At 37.8% G+C, this 16,825-nt stretch overlaps 1 protein-coding gene across 1 annotated transcript in view; it reads right to left on the minus strand.

Annotated features, from left to right (window-relative positions):
- The window catches only part of nsmfb (NMDA receptor synaptonuclear signaling and neuronal migration factor b), a 76,328-nt gene that overhangs the window by 21,561 nt on the left and 37,942 nt on the right, over positions 1-16,825 (minus strand). Inside the window, exons 5-12 of the mRNA XM_082554939.1 lie at positions 14,526-14,578; positions 13,211-13,300; positions 12,540-12,667; positions 12,361-12,444; positions 6,641-6,674; positions 6,244-6,314; positions 5,448-5,527; positions 3,735-3,837 (exon numbers count right to left, since the gene is read on the minus strand). Coding sequence (XP_082411065.1) covers positions 3,735-3,837; positions 5,448-5,527; positions 6,244-6,314; positions 6,641-6,674; positions 12,361-12,444; positions 12,540-12,667; positions 13,211-13,300; positions 14,526-14,578 — 643 coding nt within the window. The remainder of the gene's footprint in view (positions 1-3,734; positions 3,838-5,447; positions 5,528-6,243; positions 6,315-6,640; positions 6,675-12,360; positions 12,445-12,539; positions 12,668-13,210; positions 13,301-14,525; positions 14,579-16,825) is intronic.

The raw sequence follows: 16,825 nt of genomic DNA on the forward strand, positions 1-16,825 counted from the left end.
TAAATACAACAAAATAAAACTAGTACCGGTACCGGAAAAAAGAAGATTTATTCATAACACACATGAAAAGACCCAGGAAAACTGAGTTAACGATAAAAACGATGACAAAATAACGCTGAAAACCGATAAAAACCCTGAAAACCATACATTTCAGACCTGAGCCTCAACTTTCGCGGTCCGGTACCAAAGGACTCACGGACCAACATAGTTGAACAAATTAAAAATTTTAAAAACATACGGTTTGTGACAAAACAGCAGTTACGTAGTATTTCATGGTTCTAAAACTCCTGTTTTTATTGAGTTGGATTAATCCTAACTCTAACCCTATTTTGGAAAACATATAAAACAGACTTCTTTTTTATTTTTTTTTAAATGTAGCTAATGTTTGTTGTGTTTCAGTTGAGTCTATACCTCACTGGGTCAGGCTTGTTTTGGCAACCAGTCATCACCATAAACCCATTTCATATTGATGCTTGGTAAGGTCAGTTTGAACTGAAAAAAAAAAATCCCTTTAATACTATGTGGGTCAGGCTTATGTTGTGAAAAAAAAGCAATTTCATGTACTATTGCTTATGTAGTGGCACCCTGGTTTAGTGGTTAACTCATTTCCCAGTCTCAAATCCCCAATGTGAGACTGGGAGGAGACACAAACCTATCCTATATACTTAGTACTACTCCCAGGCCTGGATTAATGGGATAATTGTGTCATGGAGGCCAAACTCTGTCAAACATGCAGATCGATCCATACTGTGATCGCCCATTAGTAAAAATAATGTCTTCTTTAGCACACTATTGTTTGCTGTCCTATCACTTGCAATGTATGTACTCGCCATAGCTGATTGGCTTTCTTTCTATAATTCTAAGTTAAAGTATGGTGTTGTAAAGTGATGACATAATTTGTCTGACATTGTGTATGGTTTGTAAGCTGTTAAGTAACATGAAAACAGAATTTCAGGTAAAATCTAACTCTTTAAAATCTTCCTAAAGGAGGAGAATTAATACGATCTCTACGGATTGGCTTTGGAAACCCTTAAATAAGATGGCTGATAACAGAATAGTAGAGCTATAAGGACTGATGAGTGGGGTGGAGCATCTTCTCAGCTCAGCTCCGTCAGTCAGTCTATTAATAGTGGCTCTCCAGCTGAGCCTGTAGGAGCACACACAGGCAGCAGCAGGGGGAAAATTGTTAAATGCAGCGAATAAGCCCTTCCTTGCCACCGCACGCCAAGCCCACCCTCTTTGTCTTTGAACTGAATCACCGTGAATGAGAAGCCAAATGTCAGAGGGAGTGTTATAGTACGCTGCTGGATGTTCTAGAAGGTACACATCCAACACACAATTAAACAATGATTCCAATAAATATGTCAGAAGCTGCATTTTGAAGCATTATGCATTACTTTCCAATTAGCGCTAACATGTTGTTGTGATTTCCATAAAATAAATCAAGAGTGGATGGAGATTAATGGCTCGCAGGCTCACAGAACTCCACTCAGGATGGTTTCACTTTATGCTTCAAGACTCTGAGGCTCAAAATGTCGACACTGTTGAAACTTAGAAAACACATCAGATCTCAAAGGGGAAAACATCATGCTGGATAGAAACACCGATATGGACTGGGAAATGTGTTAAATGGGTTGAAAGGATGCCACATCGCTCGATAGAAAATAAAATGGTCAACCTACAGAGAGCTGAACTCAAAGACGCCCCAAAAATCAAAGTGAGAAATTGCTTACATTTCACTGCAGCAACTCAAAATGGTAGTTTGTAGGACCCGCATTTTGTGTCCTGAGGGATCTCCATCCAGATGTGGACAAGAGCATCACTGAGCTCATGGACAATCTAAAGTGCAACCTGGCAGCATCGGATGGACAGAAACAAAATGTTCCATAGGTGTTCTGTTGGATTTATATCAGGTGAGCATGGGGGTCAGTGGAATTAATTCCTTCATCCTCCAGAAATTGCTTGCATACTATTGCCACATGAGGCTGGGCAGTCACGTACCAGGAGGAACCCAGGACCCACTGTACTACAGCAGGGTCTGACAATGGGTCCTACCTGCCATTAGGTATGATCCGATACCTAATAGCAGTTGGTGCTGTTGCCTGCAGAGATCTGTGCATCCCTCTGTGGATATGCCTCTACAGGCCGTCACTGACCCACTACCATATTGGTCATGCTGAATGATGTCATTACTGGCATAACGTTTTCCCGGCTCCTCCTCACTTTCACACGGGCTCCAAGGTGCCAGGCAGTGAGCACAGGACTCACTAAAGGATGTTGGATCCTTAGACCACCCTCATGAAGTGTCAGAGGCATTCACACCAGTGGCATGCTGGAGGTCACTTTGTAGCTCTTGCAGTGCTCAACATTATCCACCTTGCACAAAGATACTTCTCGGTGTTGTTTCTCATTGTTAGAGAATAATACAAGAATAATACAAGTAGGAATTTAAATTTTAAAAAGCTGTATGGGTTTCAACTTCTTGGCTGTGTGACACAGTTAAATGGAAACAGATTTACAAAAGAAATGTTGAAGTACCATAATCAAGTGGCTCATTTGTCACTCATGATTTTACTGAAGAGTTGAAAAATAGCTGCATGCTATACAAAATATCTCAGGGGAGAGATAGAGAAGCTGTAACCTCCTTCAAATGTCATATGCAATAACATCAATTAATTAAGTTATGATTAAGCTTAAGTAAAAAGTAAAAAGTCCATTTTGTTTTTGCAATATGTACAAAATATCATCATTCATCAATATGTGTATTGTCTTAATGCACTTGAAATTATTTATAAATTTCACCATAATATGCCACCATAATAAGTTTTTTAATTTCTGCAGTTACTTGGTTCCACTCCCATCACAGTTTCACACAGATTTTGAACACTAGATTTAAGATCATTTAAGGTAAGTGTTCATTTCAGCTCATATTTGTGCAGTGAGGAAACAATTGCCTTTATGAGTTTTTACTACCATGGGGCAAAAGAATACTGCAGTAAGCAAATGCCACAGTAATTGGCATGTGGAGATGGGTTTGCTGAATATTTTAGTGTGTGAGCACGTTTCATGTGCATATGCTCCATGCGATTGTATCTGCATATGGTAAGTGTCTGCCTGTCTCTGTGGGGGATAGGAGGGTTGGGGCAGGTCAATGTTTAGGTACTGATGTGAAAAAAGTGTATCAGTGTAGTGCGTGCAGTGTAATTAAGTAGGTGTCAAAAGATTTTATTTTCCTGTCATTCCAAAGTGCTGTGTATGCTTTCTTTACCCCACCAAGCACGCACTCTCTCTCTCTCTCACACACACACACACACACACACACACACACACACACACACACACACACACACACACACACACACACACACACACACACATTTATGCTGTGTAGTAGAATGAGATCTGGATGAGCAAGCTGGGGGGTGATGGTAAAGTTGGAATTTATTCCTTTGCATCTAAAATTCCTATTTGCTGTTCATGTGCAAAAACTTTCCTGCAGTGACCTCATTAGACATTGTGAGAAGCTGTGAAATCAAGAAGTAAGAAAACAAAAAAAATAATTTCTCTGCATGTGCCTATAGACAGTATCTGGCTGGGAGTGCGTGTGCGTGCATATCTGTGGTATCAACTAAGCATGCTGCATATGCATGCAGACAGTTTTGGTCCACTTTTGCACTGAGTAGCGGACTATGGGGCTCTTACTTGTTCTCGAGGATACAAGCAAAGACAGCTACCTTTTCTCCATTAGCACTTCCCAGCACATAGCAGCCCATAATGTGGATGAGGTTGGGCTCTGGGTTCAGCTTGCTCATCAGCCTGCTGAGTCGCCGCCAGAACCTGGTCACACAGGAGAGGTGAGAGGTGAGGACAATCAGCATAGGTAAGGGTTAAGGTTACGATAAAATACTATTTATTGCCAGTGTTTAAACAGATTAGCTTGCAGATTAAGAAGTAACTCTTTTTTTTGCTTTCAATAGCCTGTGTGATTTTTTTCTATTATAATGCAGATTTGATGCTTATGGTCTGTCAATAGTGAGCAACACTGACTAGACCTGTGTTACAAATAAAAACCTGTAATCAGTAAACTGACCAGCTCTCAGCATAACACAGACTCAAACTAGACTTCCCTTATAAAGACCAAATATTATGGTGCTTTAGGTACCGTATTTTGGTAGTACAATGTTAATGACAATGTCACCAAATTGGGATTCCACCCACTTGGGTGGTTTTAAGGTTAAGCTAAAAGCTTAAAACTACAAGTGCACTCAAGAATGCATGTATTACACCCTATCAGACCCCATACCTTTAAAGACAGTCACCTCCACAGTAGTCAACCGTGGTGCACATTAAGACTACTTAAACTTTCTTTTGCATAATACTATCTAAAACAGATTACTGCAAAGCTGAAGAACCCTGCTAAAACGAAGAAGCAAGAAGTTGAGGTGTCTGCCTATGGTTAAGGTTTTCAAAGTGGGTTTACATGAAAAACAGTCATCATATATTTAAATAACAGTCTTAAATATTTAAAAGTTAGATAACAGATAGCTAAAATACTCAATCTAAGGACAAAACGTTCCTGTTTCAGTCGTATTTGCCTGCCGTGTTATCTTGTAACTGCAAAAAAAACAAAACAAAACAAAAAAACCCTTCAAAGTCCAATAGAGATCAGGAGCAGAATCTTAGCTCACACATGAAAATATACTGGTGTGTGTGTGAGCAAATTAAAAAGAAAAGTGGGAATGAAAAGTTAATTTGTTTCATTAAACCACTATTAATGCAAACTGCATGTGGCCTGGAATAACTCTAATGCACTTTATATATTTTATTTTTATTGATGTCTGTTCCAATATTTTCTGGTCCCAGGCCTCTTGATGGTTCAATACTCCAAGTAATGATTAAGTTTGTAACAGCAGATGCAAATCAGAGTATTTTCTTTCAAGTTCAAATTTCAAATGCCATTTGAAATGAATATTTTCAGACCACAGCAAGGACCGCAGTCTTGACTATGAGCATCCCTCTTTGCGAATCAGACTGTACTCATCTGAGCTGACACAGATCTTCTGTTGTTTTGTGTTCATTTGAATTTGGCAGTTGCGAATTTAACCACATTATCCTTTGAAGAATTTTCCTCTTGGTTTTGCTGTGGACATTTCCACAGCTGTATTAATTATATTCACAATGAGAGGAGCAGAACCCATTTAAATTAAACCATGTACAAAATGTAAAAAAAATTCTTTATGTTATGTTATGATGAACAATAAACGCTTGACTTATGACCTATAAGTTATAACCTATAACTTTACTCTTTTGCTACGAATGTAAAATTAATATTAATGCACTGGAGTGAATTCTGTCTCTTTTTTCCATTTCTTTTCATAAACTCACTGTTTGTTTCTTCACCCGTACTTTACAAAAAAACATATATCCTTCCCTCAGGCGAGACTTACTGGATCATATCTTCTTCTTTCTCCACCTTGGCAAAGGTTGCCACTTTATTCTTCAGCAGGTATAAATGTCCCGGACCTCCCTGCAGAAAGGTGTCTGTGTTATGATAGACAACGTTGTACCGTACGCTGTAGACTTGAAAACTGATGGGGTTATTCCATCGCATACACAAAACTGTGAAAATGTCTTGAGCAGCTCCTCATTTCTTCATACTTATCTTCAAAGCAAACAGGCTTTTTAAATTGTTCTAGAAGACAGGCTCTCCAGGTTTTCTGAAGATTATTCAAAGTTAGCAGCCTTTTTGCAAAAACAAATCTTTTTTTTTTTTTTAGATAAATCTTTGAAAAATGTCAAACCACAGGTCAACTGACATAAAATAGTACTGTTGCAACAACAATACAAAGACATAAAAACATTGAATATCTCACCATAGTGTTCAATGTCCTTAAAAAAAACAAAGAAAAAAATTGACAAGTGGCAGACTGTGGTGCTATCCCTCAGCTTCCGAGTATTACCTGTATTTGAAAATTTTGTTGGAATTCTGATCCCAAAAAAAAAATCTGAAAAGGCTAAATTATGTGCATTAAAATCCTGTCTGGACAGTACTATATAACCACTATTAATTGATGTGATGAAGAGAATACACACACTAATAATTTCATTCAGGGATATCACTTATCAGTCAGTTTGTAATTAGTGGTTAGAGGACTATTGTGACTTAATAGAATGCTATTTTAAAGGGACATGTGACACAATGATGTCAAAATATTTTCATACTCTGTCTTCGTTTTCACTCACCTGGCAGAAAATGAGCATGTTCCAGATTTTACAGCCTTTCCTGTAGGCAGTCAGCTTCTTCTCGATCTCCTCTGGGTGAGAGAGAAAGAGAGGTGTCACTTTTCCCACTCAGCCATAATGGTGACACACACAAATTGCAAATTGGCTGTCCCTTGAGACACACACACACACACACACACACACACACACACACACACACACACACACACACACACACATACACACACACACACACACACACACACACACACACACACACAGGGGAGTAGAAAAACAATGAGTCATCTGTGCACTCCAGCAAGATGAAACTTATTCCACCCTCATCCTGTCCACATTTACGCAGAGTAATTTTCACTTGAGGTCTAAAATTAAAAAAGAAAACAAGTATTGCACTCACCCAGAATGTCATCAAATGTGGCATGTTCATGGTCCTTTAAATAAAATGGAGAAAAACAAAATTATTCATTCAAAAACTGAATCTAAAAGGACAACAAGCTTTTTTCTGAGTGCTGACTCTAACAGATTACAACATGATACACTTTAACACCTAATAGAGTCTCTATTCTGTACAGCAGCGCAAAAGTTCCTCAGGTAAGGACCCCACCAAACAGTAAACCTGGAGAATAATAAGTTGTTAATGATAAAAATACCAATCAAATTTACAGTACACAATAATATAAGTTAATGATGATATTTTAGGCTAACTTCTTCTATCTTTTCAAACCACTGAGTGAGATTTGTTTCTGATTAGTTAGCTGTTGCTGTATCTTTGCTAATATCTATCCACCCGGGTCACAGGGGCAAGAGCCCAAGATGAGAAGACCAGGCCTTCCTCTCCCTGGCCACTTCCTTCAGCTTGTCCGAGGGAACACCAAGGCGTTCCCAGGCCAGCTGAGAGATATAATCTCTCCAGTGTGTCCTGGGTCTGCCCCGGGGCCTCCTCCTGGTGGGACATGCCCAGAACACCTCACCCAAGAGGCACCCACCCAAGATCCCCGAACCATCTCAACTGGCTCCTTTTGATGAGGAGGAGTAACGGCTCTACTCTGAGCCCCTACTGGTTGGCCAAACCCCTCACCCTATATCTAAGGGAGAGGCTAGCCACCCTTCGGAGAAAGCGCATTTCCATCACTTGTATCCGTGATCTCATTCTTTCGGTCACCACCCAAATGTTGTGACCATAGATGAGGGTAAGGACGTAGATCGACTAGTAAACCAAGAGCTTCACTTTTATCCTTGCTCTCTCTTCATTACAATGGACCGGCACAAGATACTTAAACTCATCCACTTGGGACAGTAACTCGTACCTGACCCAGAGTGGACTCTCACCCTTTTCCGGCTAATGGCCATGGCCTCAGAATTCTCATTCTTGTCGCTTTACATTCAAGATTCTCCAGTCTGAGCTGGAGGCCACCACCTGATGAAGCCAACCAAACCTCATCATCTTTAAAGAGCAGCGTTGACATTTTGAGACCACCTTCCAAGGGACTCCTTCTTCAGAATGAAGGCTTCAAGGTTCAAGGTTCTTTATTTGTCACATGCACATGCATGCTCCCTTCACCTGCAATGTCAGGCAAGTCAGAGTCGAGTCTCAAGTCACTGGTGTAAAAGTCCGAGTAAAGTCACAAGTCTGAAATTTTGAATTTCAAGTCCTTTCGAGTCTTTAAAAAAAAAAAAAAACGAAAAAAAGAATGTTGCAGTCAGGGCCGGCCCGTGGCATAGGCCGTATAGGCAAATGCTAAGGGCGCCGTCCATCATTGAAAAAAAAAAAAAAGCTGGTACTATTATTTCTAAATACAAAAAATAATCCCACGTTAATTAAAATGCAAAGTAAAGCTTATTTAATAGAAATATTATTTGTTACAACATTACGCCCCCCCCTCCCCGCACGGTGCGCCCCCTCCCTTCCCGTATCATGGTTCCTTTTGGACGTCACCACATCAAAAAATCAACACAAGGTGTCAAAACGGCCAAAACTGTCAGGTGCCCAGGGAAGAAAAAAGAGAAAAGAAGAGGAGGAGAAATTTCGTTTTTTGGGTGTAATAGTAGATGAAAATTTGACATGGAAATCTCATATTGAGTATATTAGAAAGAAGATGGTCAAAAGCATTTATATTTTGGGAAATTTAAGAGATTTATTAGATCATAAAACAATGCGCATTTTATATTTTTCATTGTTTTTCTCATATTTTAGTTACTGTGTTGAAGTTTGGGGGAATACATATGAGAATACTATAAAACCTCTAAACTTATTACAGAAGAAAGTGATACGAATGATTCATAACATTAAATATAGAGAACATACAAATAAATTTATTATTAAATAAATTATAAAATCAAAATGATTAAAATTAGGAGATTTAGTGAAATTACGGACACTATTAATTATGTTTAAGGCTAAAAATAATATTTTGCCCTTTAAGTTACAAAGAGTATTTTTAATGTGTTCAGGGGGAGAAGATAGCAGAAGGAAATTTTATTTTAAGCATCAGTTAGCTAGGACTACACAAAGATTAATGAGTACAACGGTTAGGGGTATACGACTGTGGAACTCTCTTCATTATAATTTAAAGAATTGTATAAGTTTACATTGTTTTAAAAAGTGTTACATGCTTAAAACGATAACTCAATATGAAGAATGCGAATGAAATTGGAGTTCATTGAAAATGGATCCATTATAATTTTTTGTTTTATTTATTTAATTTTATTTTTCTCCTTGTTACTATGTGGACTGGTATATTTGTTGTTTGGTTTGGGTTAGGACCGGAGAGAAATGTTAATATTAGTTTGTTCCCTGATTTTTGGTGCCCACTTGTAATATAAGTTGGAATGTAGATAGGGGGCGGGGTTTAATAAGAATATTTTCTTCTTCCTGCTCCTTTTCACACATGGTTGTAGTGCTTTATTGATAGAAAGTGTGGTTGGTTTGTATGATCTGTTGTACCAAGTGTGAAAAAAATAAATAAATGAAATGAAATTTATTGTATTTCATATATTCATTTTTTATTTTTTGTATTCATTTATTTATTCATATATATTTTTTTATCTTGTTAATTATTCTGATTGTGAATTTGCTTTCTTTAAGTAAAAAAAAAAAGGTCAAAGACAAAGCTATTCGGTTTCTTGTGAGTACATACACTACACTGCCGATGTAGGGGGGCACCACCTAAAATCTTGCCTAGGGCGCCAGATTGGTTAGGGCCGGGCCTGGTTGCAGTTATATGCTAAATGTAAATATTAGACCATGTAATTTTTAAATCTGTGTTTTTCTCAACACATGACAAAATAGTGAACGTAGAAAATATACACAAATTGTGAAATTGCACCTCTTTAAAATGCAGCTCAATTAAACCTAGCTCCAAGAATAATTTTCACCGACAGTTCTGAGATAAGCTGCATGTTATTCTTGGATGCGCTTGTAGGACCGGCTTTAAAATCGCATGACAAAAATATCATACACATTAAAAAAAAACTGCATCACCAACGTAGCCTGGAAAACATTTGCTAGTTAGATGAAGTCAGCTATCTCATCCTAGCATATTTATATGCATATTTATAATTATACGGTTCTTGGAGTGAGTGCATACACTCGTGAAGTTTAGTAACTTCCGGTCACTGCAACAAGCCCAGGTACAGTTTACCGACGGATGGGTACAGGACCTTGAAATGCACCGTGTAGAACGAAAGACCATCGTACATATCATAAGTTTACCAGTCTCACAAATCGTCTTCATAAATACACATTCGTTAACCGTTTATTAATAGGACCTTTGAGCTCAATGGTAATTAATTAGCAGTGGAAATAATTTCTGGTAGCATCACAGAAATGTAGCAGTGACAATAATATTGTATGCTGTAATCGTACTGGGCAATTAGTGATACAAAACAACTGTTTTACCCTGTGAATAAAAGTATGTTTTTGTCAATGTACCATGGTAATAACAGAAGCGAAACGCAATATTATGTCAGGACAATTCACTATTTATGCACAATAAACAAAGGAGCATAGCGTGACAATTTCTGTTCAGCGCCAGACTTGCTTGTAACCTATATCACCAATTATGTTATGAAAGTGACGTATTAAGTACTAAAAAACACTGACCTTTGTGTAAATGCTTGGAGCAGACTAACCTGTGAGCTGGAGGGTTCTGGGACGTTATTTTTGATCTTTGAATGGCTGCAATCCAGTCGCCTCTTTGTTACTTCGGAAACATGGCTCGAACAATTTCTCTTCAACGACGTAATCCGATAACAACCGATCTCTTTACCCGTCGGCTTCCCGTGGCTGTCATGCGACCGGCTATTGCAGTTAATAATACAACAGCTTCTTGCCATTTTTGTGTTTCTTTTTATCGCTGTATAACTGATTTCAATTGAAAGCCTGCGTGTGCTAGTACCTCTTGCCACGAGTTCCCAGAATCCTTTGCGGTTCTACCCGTGAATGACGTCACATTTTCAATCTCTATATAATATGCATGTTAAATTTTATATTTGGGGTAAAATATCAAGTCTTTTCAAGTAAACCGGTTCAAGTCCAATTCAAGTCCCAGGTCATTGGTGTAAAAGTCCAAGTCAAGTCACAAGTCTTAGAACATTTTTTCAAGTCAAGTCTAAAGTCATAAAATTAATGACTCGAGTCTGACTCGAGTCCAAGTCATGTGACTCGAGTCCACACCTCTGCCATGAACTCATCAGAAAAGGGTTTCCTGAAGTCAAAGAGTAAGGCAGCTGAGGAGCCAATTTCCTAAAGATTTTGATACAACTGGAAATATTTTTGTAAGGTTGACACTGCACTACAAGAGCAATGCATGTCTCACTGTCTTACTTGATTTCTTTTAGTTAACTGTCATGTAGTTTGAGGATAGGCTAAATGCTAACTCATATCAATATTTAACACAGTACCTATCTTAAAATTAAAACTCAACTAATCTCTCTCTAATAGAATTTAACAAACAAACAAATGAAATAAATCTAATGGTTTAGTCAGGAGAATTCATGGTCTTATTTTAGTGTGGTAGCATATGAATATTTGCTAATTAGCTCTAGTTGTTTGGGGCATATGGATAACGTAATAAATAAGTTAATAAACCAGAACAGTGGACAAAATAAAATGACTTGATACTGCTAAAAAAGGAAAAGCCAACATATTGAAATTTACCGAGATAGGAACATAAATTTTCATGGAAAATTCCACAGCAACCTGACCAGCAGTCACCGAGATGTTTCAGCAGAAAACAGAAAACCAAATGGACTCTTTAGTGTTGCTAGAAAGGTCGGGAAACCATGGTTCTATAATGAACTGTCATTTAGAACCAAAAAAAAGAAGACATTTGTATTTTGGCAGTACTTGAAAGAACGCTGCACTTTCCGTCGTATAATTCTCTTTACTGGAAAATGCCAGCTGGTACACAGCAAAGGAGTGCCTTTATATTTTCATCTGAGCAGACAAACAACATGGTGCCACTTAGCAGAACCTCAAAGCCAGGCTGTGATGAGTCTGTATTTTGCTGAGGAGACATGTCACTTCAAGTGGATGATTGACGGTGCTTTTCTACACTCGAACAAAAATGAACTCTGAGCACTTGACTGAACGAATCATTTACTGAGCTTCCATTTGATCTTTGCTTTTAACTTTCAAACTAGAAGCTACTGGAAGTTTTAAAAAAGTCATTAAAGTTTCTAAATTGACTAAAATGTCAGTTTTATCCACAAATGGATTTGTATGAAATTTAATACAGATTTTCAAGGTACCCACAGAATTCTAGTAATGTTGTCACCTGACTTCATCTAATGGTACTAACAGATGTCACTGTTGCATGCAGCGTATTCGAAAAAGATGAGATGGTTTTACTAAACAGACCACTCTCAGCACAGATTGCACAGAGAACACTTTAAACACTTATTTAAAGGCTCCAACCATTTGTATTTCAGCCAAATTTATGTTGGCTGGCTTGCTTTAAAAACCCAACAACCTGCCAGGGACAAGATTAAAAAAAAGTCAATCTTAACACTTATCCATCAGCTCCTGTGGCATCTCATCAAGAAACAACACCAAATAAAAAATCTACCAGTCAATCAAAATCTATATGTAGTGGAAACTCACTAGCAGATACTCACATAAAGGATGGGGATGATGGAGGGGTCGTCCCTACGAATTATGTTGGGAACATATTCAGCCTTTGGGACCTTGGAAGATATCAGCTATGGAGAGAAGAAAAGCATGCAGATAGACTTTGATTGCACATATATTCAAACTTCATTAATCTATATGTTAATTTAATTGCCAGGAACTTCACCATGATTTTGGGAGGGATAAAGTCTTCTCCGTCGCAGGCCACTCTTTCCATTTCCCTCTCCTCCTCCCAGTCGGCATCCTCGTCCAGCCCTTCATCCAGCGTCCCTGAGGAGGTCTGAAGCTCGCCACCTGGTTCACACATGGGAACAAAGGGCGAGATGAAAGGATAATACACAAACAAGATTAGTGCTCCATTTGAAAACGCTGCACCTGTTATTTTCTTTTCCCAGCACAGAGGGGAGAAATGGAGGAGTTAAAAACAAACGGCACACGACACAAAAGGACACAATAACAGGCTCCTTATCTGCCCAGCCAGATACAGACAGATACAACACAAAACAACAGGCAGATGGACGACAGGCCGCAGGATGAGTAGAGCTGTGCGGATGGATGGTAACAGTTGAGTAGTGGTACGCAGAATAAAGCATACTTTAAAAATGGCAATATAAAATAAAAAGAGACAGCATGTTTGCGTGACAGGGCACCTGTCAATCAGTGTTTGTTCTTGTTTTAATGTGTGTGCAGCCTTATTATGCTTGAGTGCAGTTGTCTGTGTGCTTACCTGTAGGTGTTTATACATACATGTGTAAGAAGCCAAGTTTAAGAAAGGCCTAAGGTATATATTGTATACCGTGTGTTTGCTTGTGAATAACTAAGAGAGCATGGACTCACTGTCTCTGGATTCATGCAGTGACTCAGGCTTGACGGGGGTGGGGTCACTCCACGAGCGGCTGAAGCTCTTGGCTCGACGATCGACGAAGGCTGATGAAGTTGGGGGGAGGCAGAGAATGACTCACACGCACACATATATACAGTCTCCAAAGGATAATCAAACCCAGTAATCAAGAGCTCTGTCTTATTGACCTAGCTTGTGAATCAGTCAATTCCATTGTCCCGGTTGGATATCAGGTCATGTTGCTTCATATTAACAGAACAGTAAGAGTTTACATTGTATTAGCAAATGGTTGATCATTTTTCAGTTTTTCTGTTGTCTTAATGATTCCAAGATAAAAAAGTCATTAAAATTAAAAAAGTTGTTTAAACGAAATTGCAGTAATGCACTTTTAATTTATAGATATCGTTATATACAATTTAATACATATTGATTTCTTTTATCAGTATTTTTAAGTAGTTCAGACTCTCTGCACACCTGATAGGTGTGTAGAAGGTAGAAAAGGGTTAAAAAGAAATATAACCTCCACCACACACTTTCTTACTTAACACCATTTCACTGAATCGTGCTGTTTCAGTGCAACTGACCTTCATCAGATACAAAATGATTATTAACTGTTTTTTAGCATTTATTTCACAGATTTTCTATGAACATACCCAAAACACAAGTATCTTTAAATTATTAAAGCATTACAGCTGTATTTTGTTTTGTTTTGCTTTATGTTTGTATTTTGTAAATATTTAAACCATTTGTAATAAAAATGTATAAAATCTCATCATCAGAGTCTTGAGATTAGCCTGGTGGGAGTTCAAACCAAGGACGCTTTTTTCCCTTAATGTCAAATAACAATGTGAATATATTCAGAGGAAATACTTTACACATTAAAAAAGAAAAAAAAACATATCAGATATTTCAAAAATAGCACATACTCAGAACTGCACAGCTAAACAAACACCACACGTAAACTAGCTGGGATTCTGTCTTGTTAAACAGAAATTGCCTTTCAGTTCAATATAGTGCACAATCAATATCATACAAATGGTACAAGTCTCACAACAATGAACAAATACAAAGACCGTCTAAACACCGCATAGCGATAAAATTACCATCAACTAGCAGTTTAAGGAATAATGTTTAGTATACTCTAACAAAATATATACACACGTCCACACTACTGATGCTACGTGCATAAAGCATGAAAAACATCAAATGAACATCCACTGTGATGTCATGGTACACACTCGAGAGCATGAATGCATGGTAGTGTTTTGACAATGCACACACATGCCAACAGAAACAAATGCAAAGACTCACTCTGGGCCTTCATCCTGCGACTGCCCACCATCCGAAGGTGCTTGCGAAAATTTCTATCAATTTAGAGAAAAAAAGAAGAAGACGAAGCATATTCAGAATATAAAAAAAATAAGAGAGAAAATGCTTCAAACTTAAAAACATACATAGAGAAGAACAGAGAAGAAGATGATGGGGCATCTTGATTAGGGTCAGGCTACTGATAAATTACCAGTGATCACATCTAAATATCCAGTGGGTGTTTTGTGCATATGGACTGAAATTCATCTAGGGTTAGGAAGTGGGGTGCTTAACATCAAAACATTTCATAGAATTGTCACCTGTTTTAGCCACTCAAATAGAAAATCATTTTAAAAAAATCCCCAACAACAAAAAAGTGGATGTTAATCGGGAATAGAGGACCAGGGTTTTAACAGTATATTTTATAACGTAAAAGGATTGGCTCTTTATATAGGGCCTTTCTACTCTACCCGAGCAGCCAAAGTGCTTTATACAACATGTCTCGTTCACACAAGCACTTTTCCCCTTATTTCAGTGTTTTCTATCCAACATTCACACTCCAATGGATGCATCAGAGATCTACTTGGGGTTCAGTATCTTGCATCCAGGGATCAAACCACCAACCTTCCAATTAGTAGAGACCTGCTCTACCCTCTGAGCTGCAGCCACTCCCCAACTTTCAAGCTACCATTGAAAATTACAAATGTCCAAAAGCTTCATCAGTTCACCATGGTTAATAATCACAATTACATTTGTGTACTACATACTTCACTGACAGTGAGCTGGTGTTTGAGGTGAACCATTCCAGTTCATGGCAGATGTCCGAACTCAAAAGCTCAAAACAGTAAACAAAGTCTGCAGTTTGTTGTTTATTTTTCACAGTTTAGAAAAATCATCACAGTTTTCTTTGGATACATGATAAAATGGTAAAGAAAAGTTATTTTATTAAAATGAAGCAGACTTTTGCAAGTCTGCTTCATTTTAGTACAATATAGATTGTATTGTTTTTGCACGTCTTATCCACTGCAGATATGCAGCTGAGCTTCTTGGGGCTTAGACTCATGTCTATTCTTCTTCGTGCTTATGTGGATTCCCTCTGGTTACTCTGACTTCCTCCTATAGTCCTAACACATGCATGCTAAGTATAGTATAAAGGTATATAAAAGTCTTTTTTATGAAAATAAATAAAAAATTGAGATAAATTCAATGAAAATCAGATGGGATCAAACTGTCCCACTGACATCCTGAAATATGTACAAAAGTTTTCCGGATTCCATGAAATTCTCCCTGCTGCTTTGTTCTCGTGAGAACTGAATGAACCCAGAATCTCTGTTTCTTCCTTCACTTGTTTAGAAACATTACAACATTCTCATAATCACTTGATGTTGACTCCATTTTTGACTCCAACAATGTGACATAGAGGGTTCAAACTGACACCATAAGTGCATCTACTAAAAATCTTGGAGGAGTTCAAATCACAGTCACCTCCACCTCAAGATCAAGCTTAGAGGTCAAGTTTTGTGAAAATCTTATGAATGGCATAACTCAAGAAGGAAGTCACTTAGGATTTTCATATTTATACCAGGTTGAGGGTGAGCATTGGTGGCCACCAGTATTTGTGTGTGTATATATATATATATATATATATATATATATATATATATATATATATATATATATATATATATATATATATATTTATTTATTTATTTATTTATTTATTTATTTTTTGTGCATTTTGTGAGAATAAATTTTTCAATCATGTCTTAATTATTGTGAATCTTTTTAATTTTCTGCAATGTGCTCAGTGTTTAAAGGCCTTTATGCTTACAAAACCACAAAGTTATCTTTTGAGAATATGGTTAAGTTTAGGCAACAGCCTAAACTTAACCATATTCTCAAAGGATAACTTTGTGGTTTTGTTTGTGGCATTGGTTTGCTTCTACTTCCTAGAGGTTAAGCCATAGATTCTATTTTGTTTTGTGTGTCTATTTTGTCTTCCTCGCTGTTGGGTAGCTAAGGTTGCCTATCTAGCTTTCTGAAAAAATCACATCAAAAATAGGATGAACGGGTAAATCAGTGTGTGGACTCTTCTGCTCTATGTAGTTGAGGCACATGGTACTGTGATAAGGTTCACGGAAACTGATGAGAATGGGTCGCAACCCTATAGCTAATTATTTATAATAAGCCCCACCTCTATTAAAGGTTGTCTGCCCCATATAGTATCTGTTTTTGGTGGCACTGCACAACACTGGGTGCACCCCGGACAGGTCATCAATCTGATGCAGGGGTAACATAGCAAA

Source organism: Aulonocara stuartgranti (assembly GCF_965226115.1).
Source record: "Aulonocara stuartgranti genome assembly, chromosome: 12".
Classification (NCBI taxonomy): Eukaryota; Metazoa; Chordata; class Actinopteri; order Cichliformes; family Cichlidae; genus Aulonocara; species Aulonocara stuartgranti.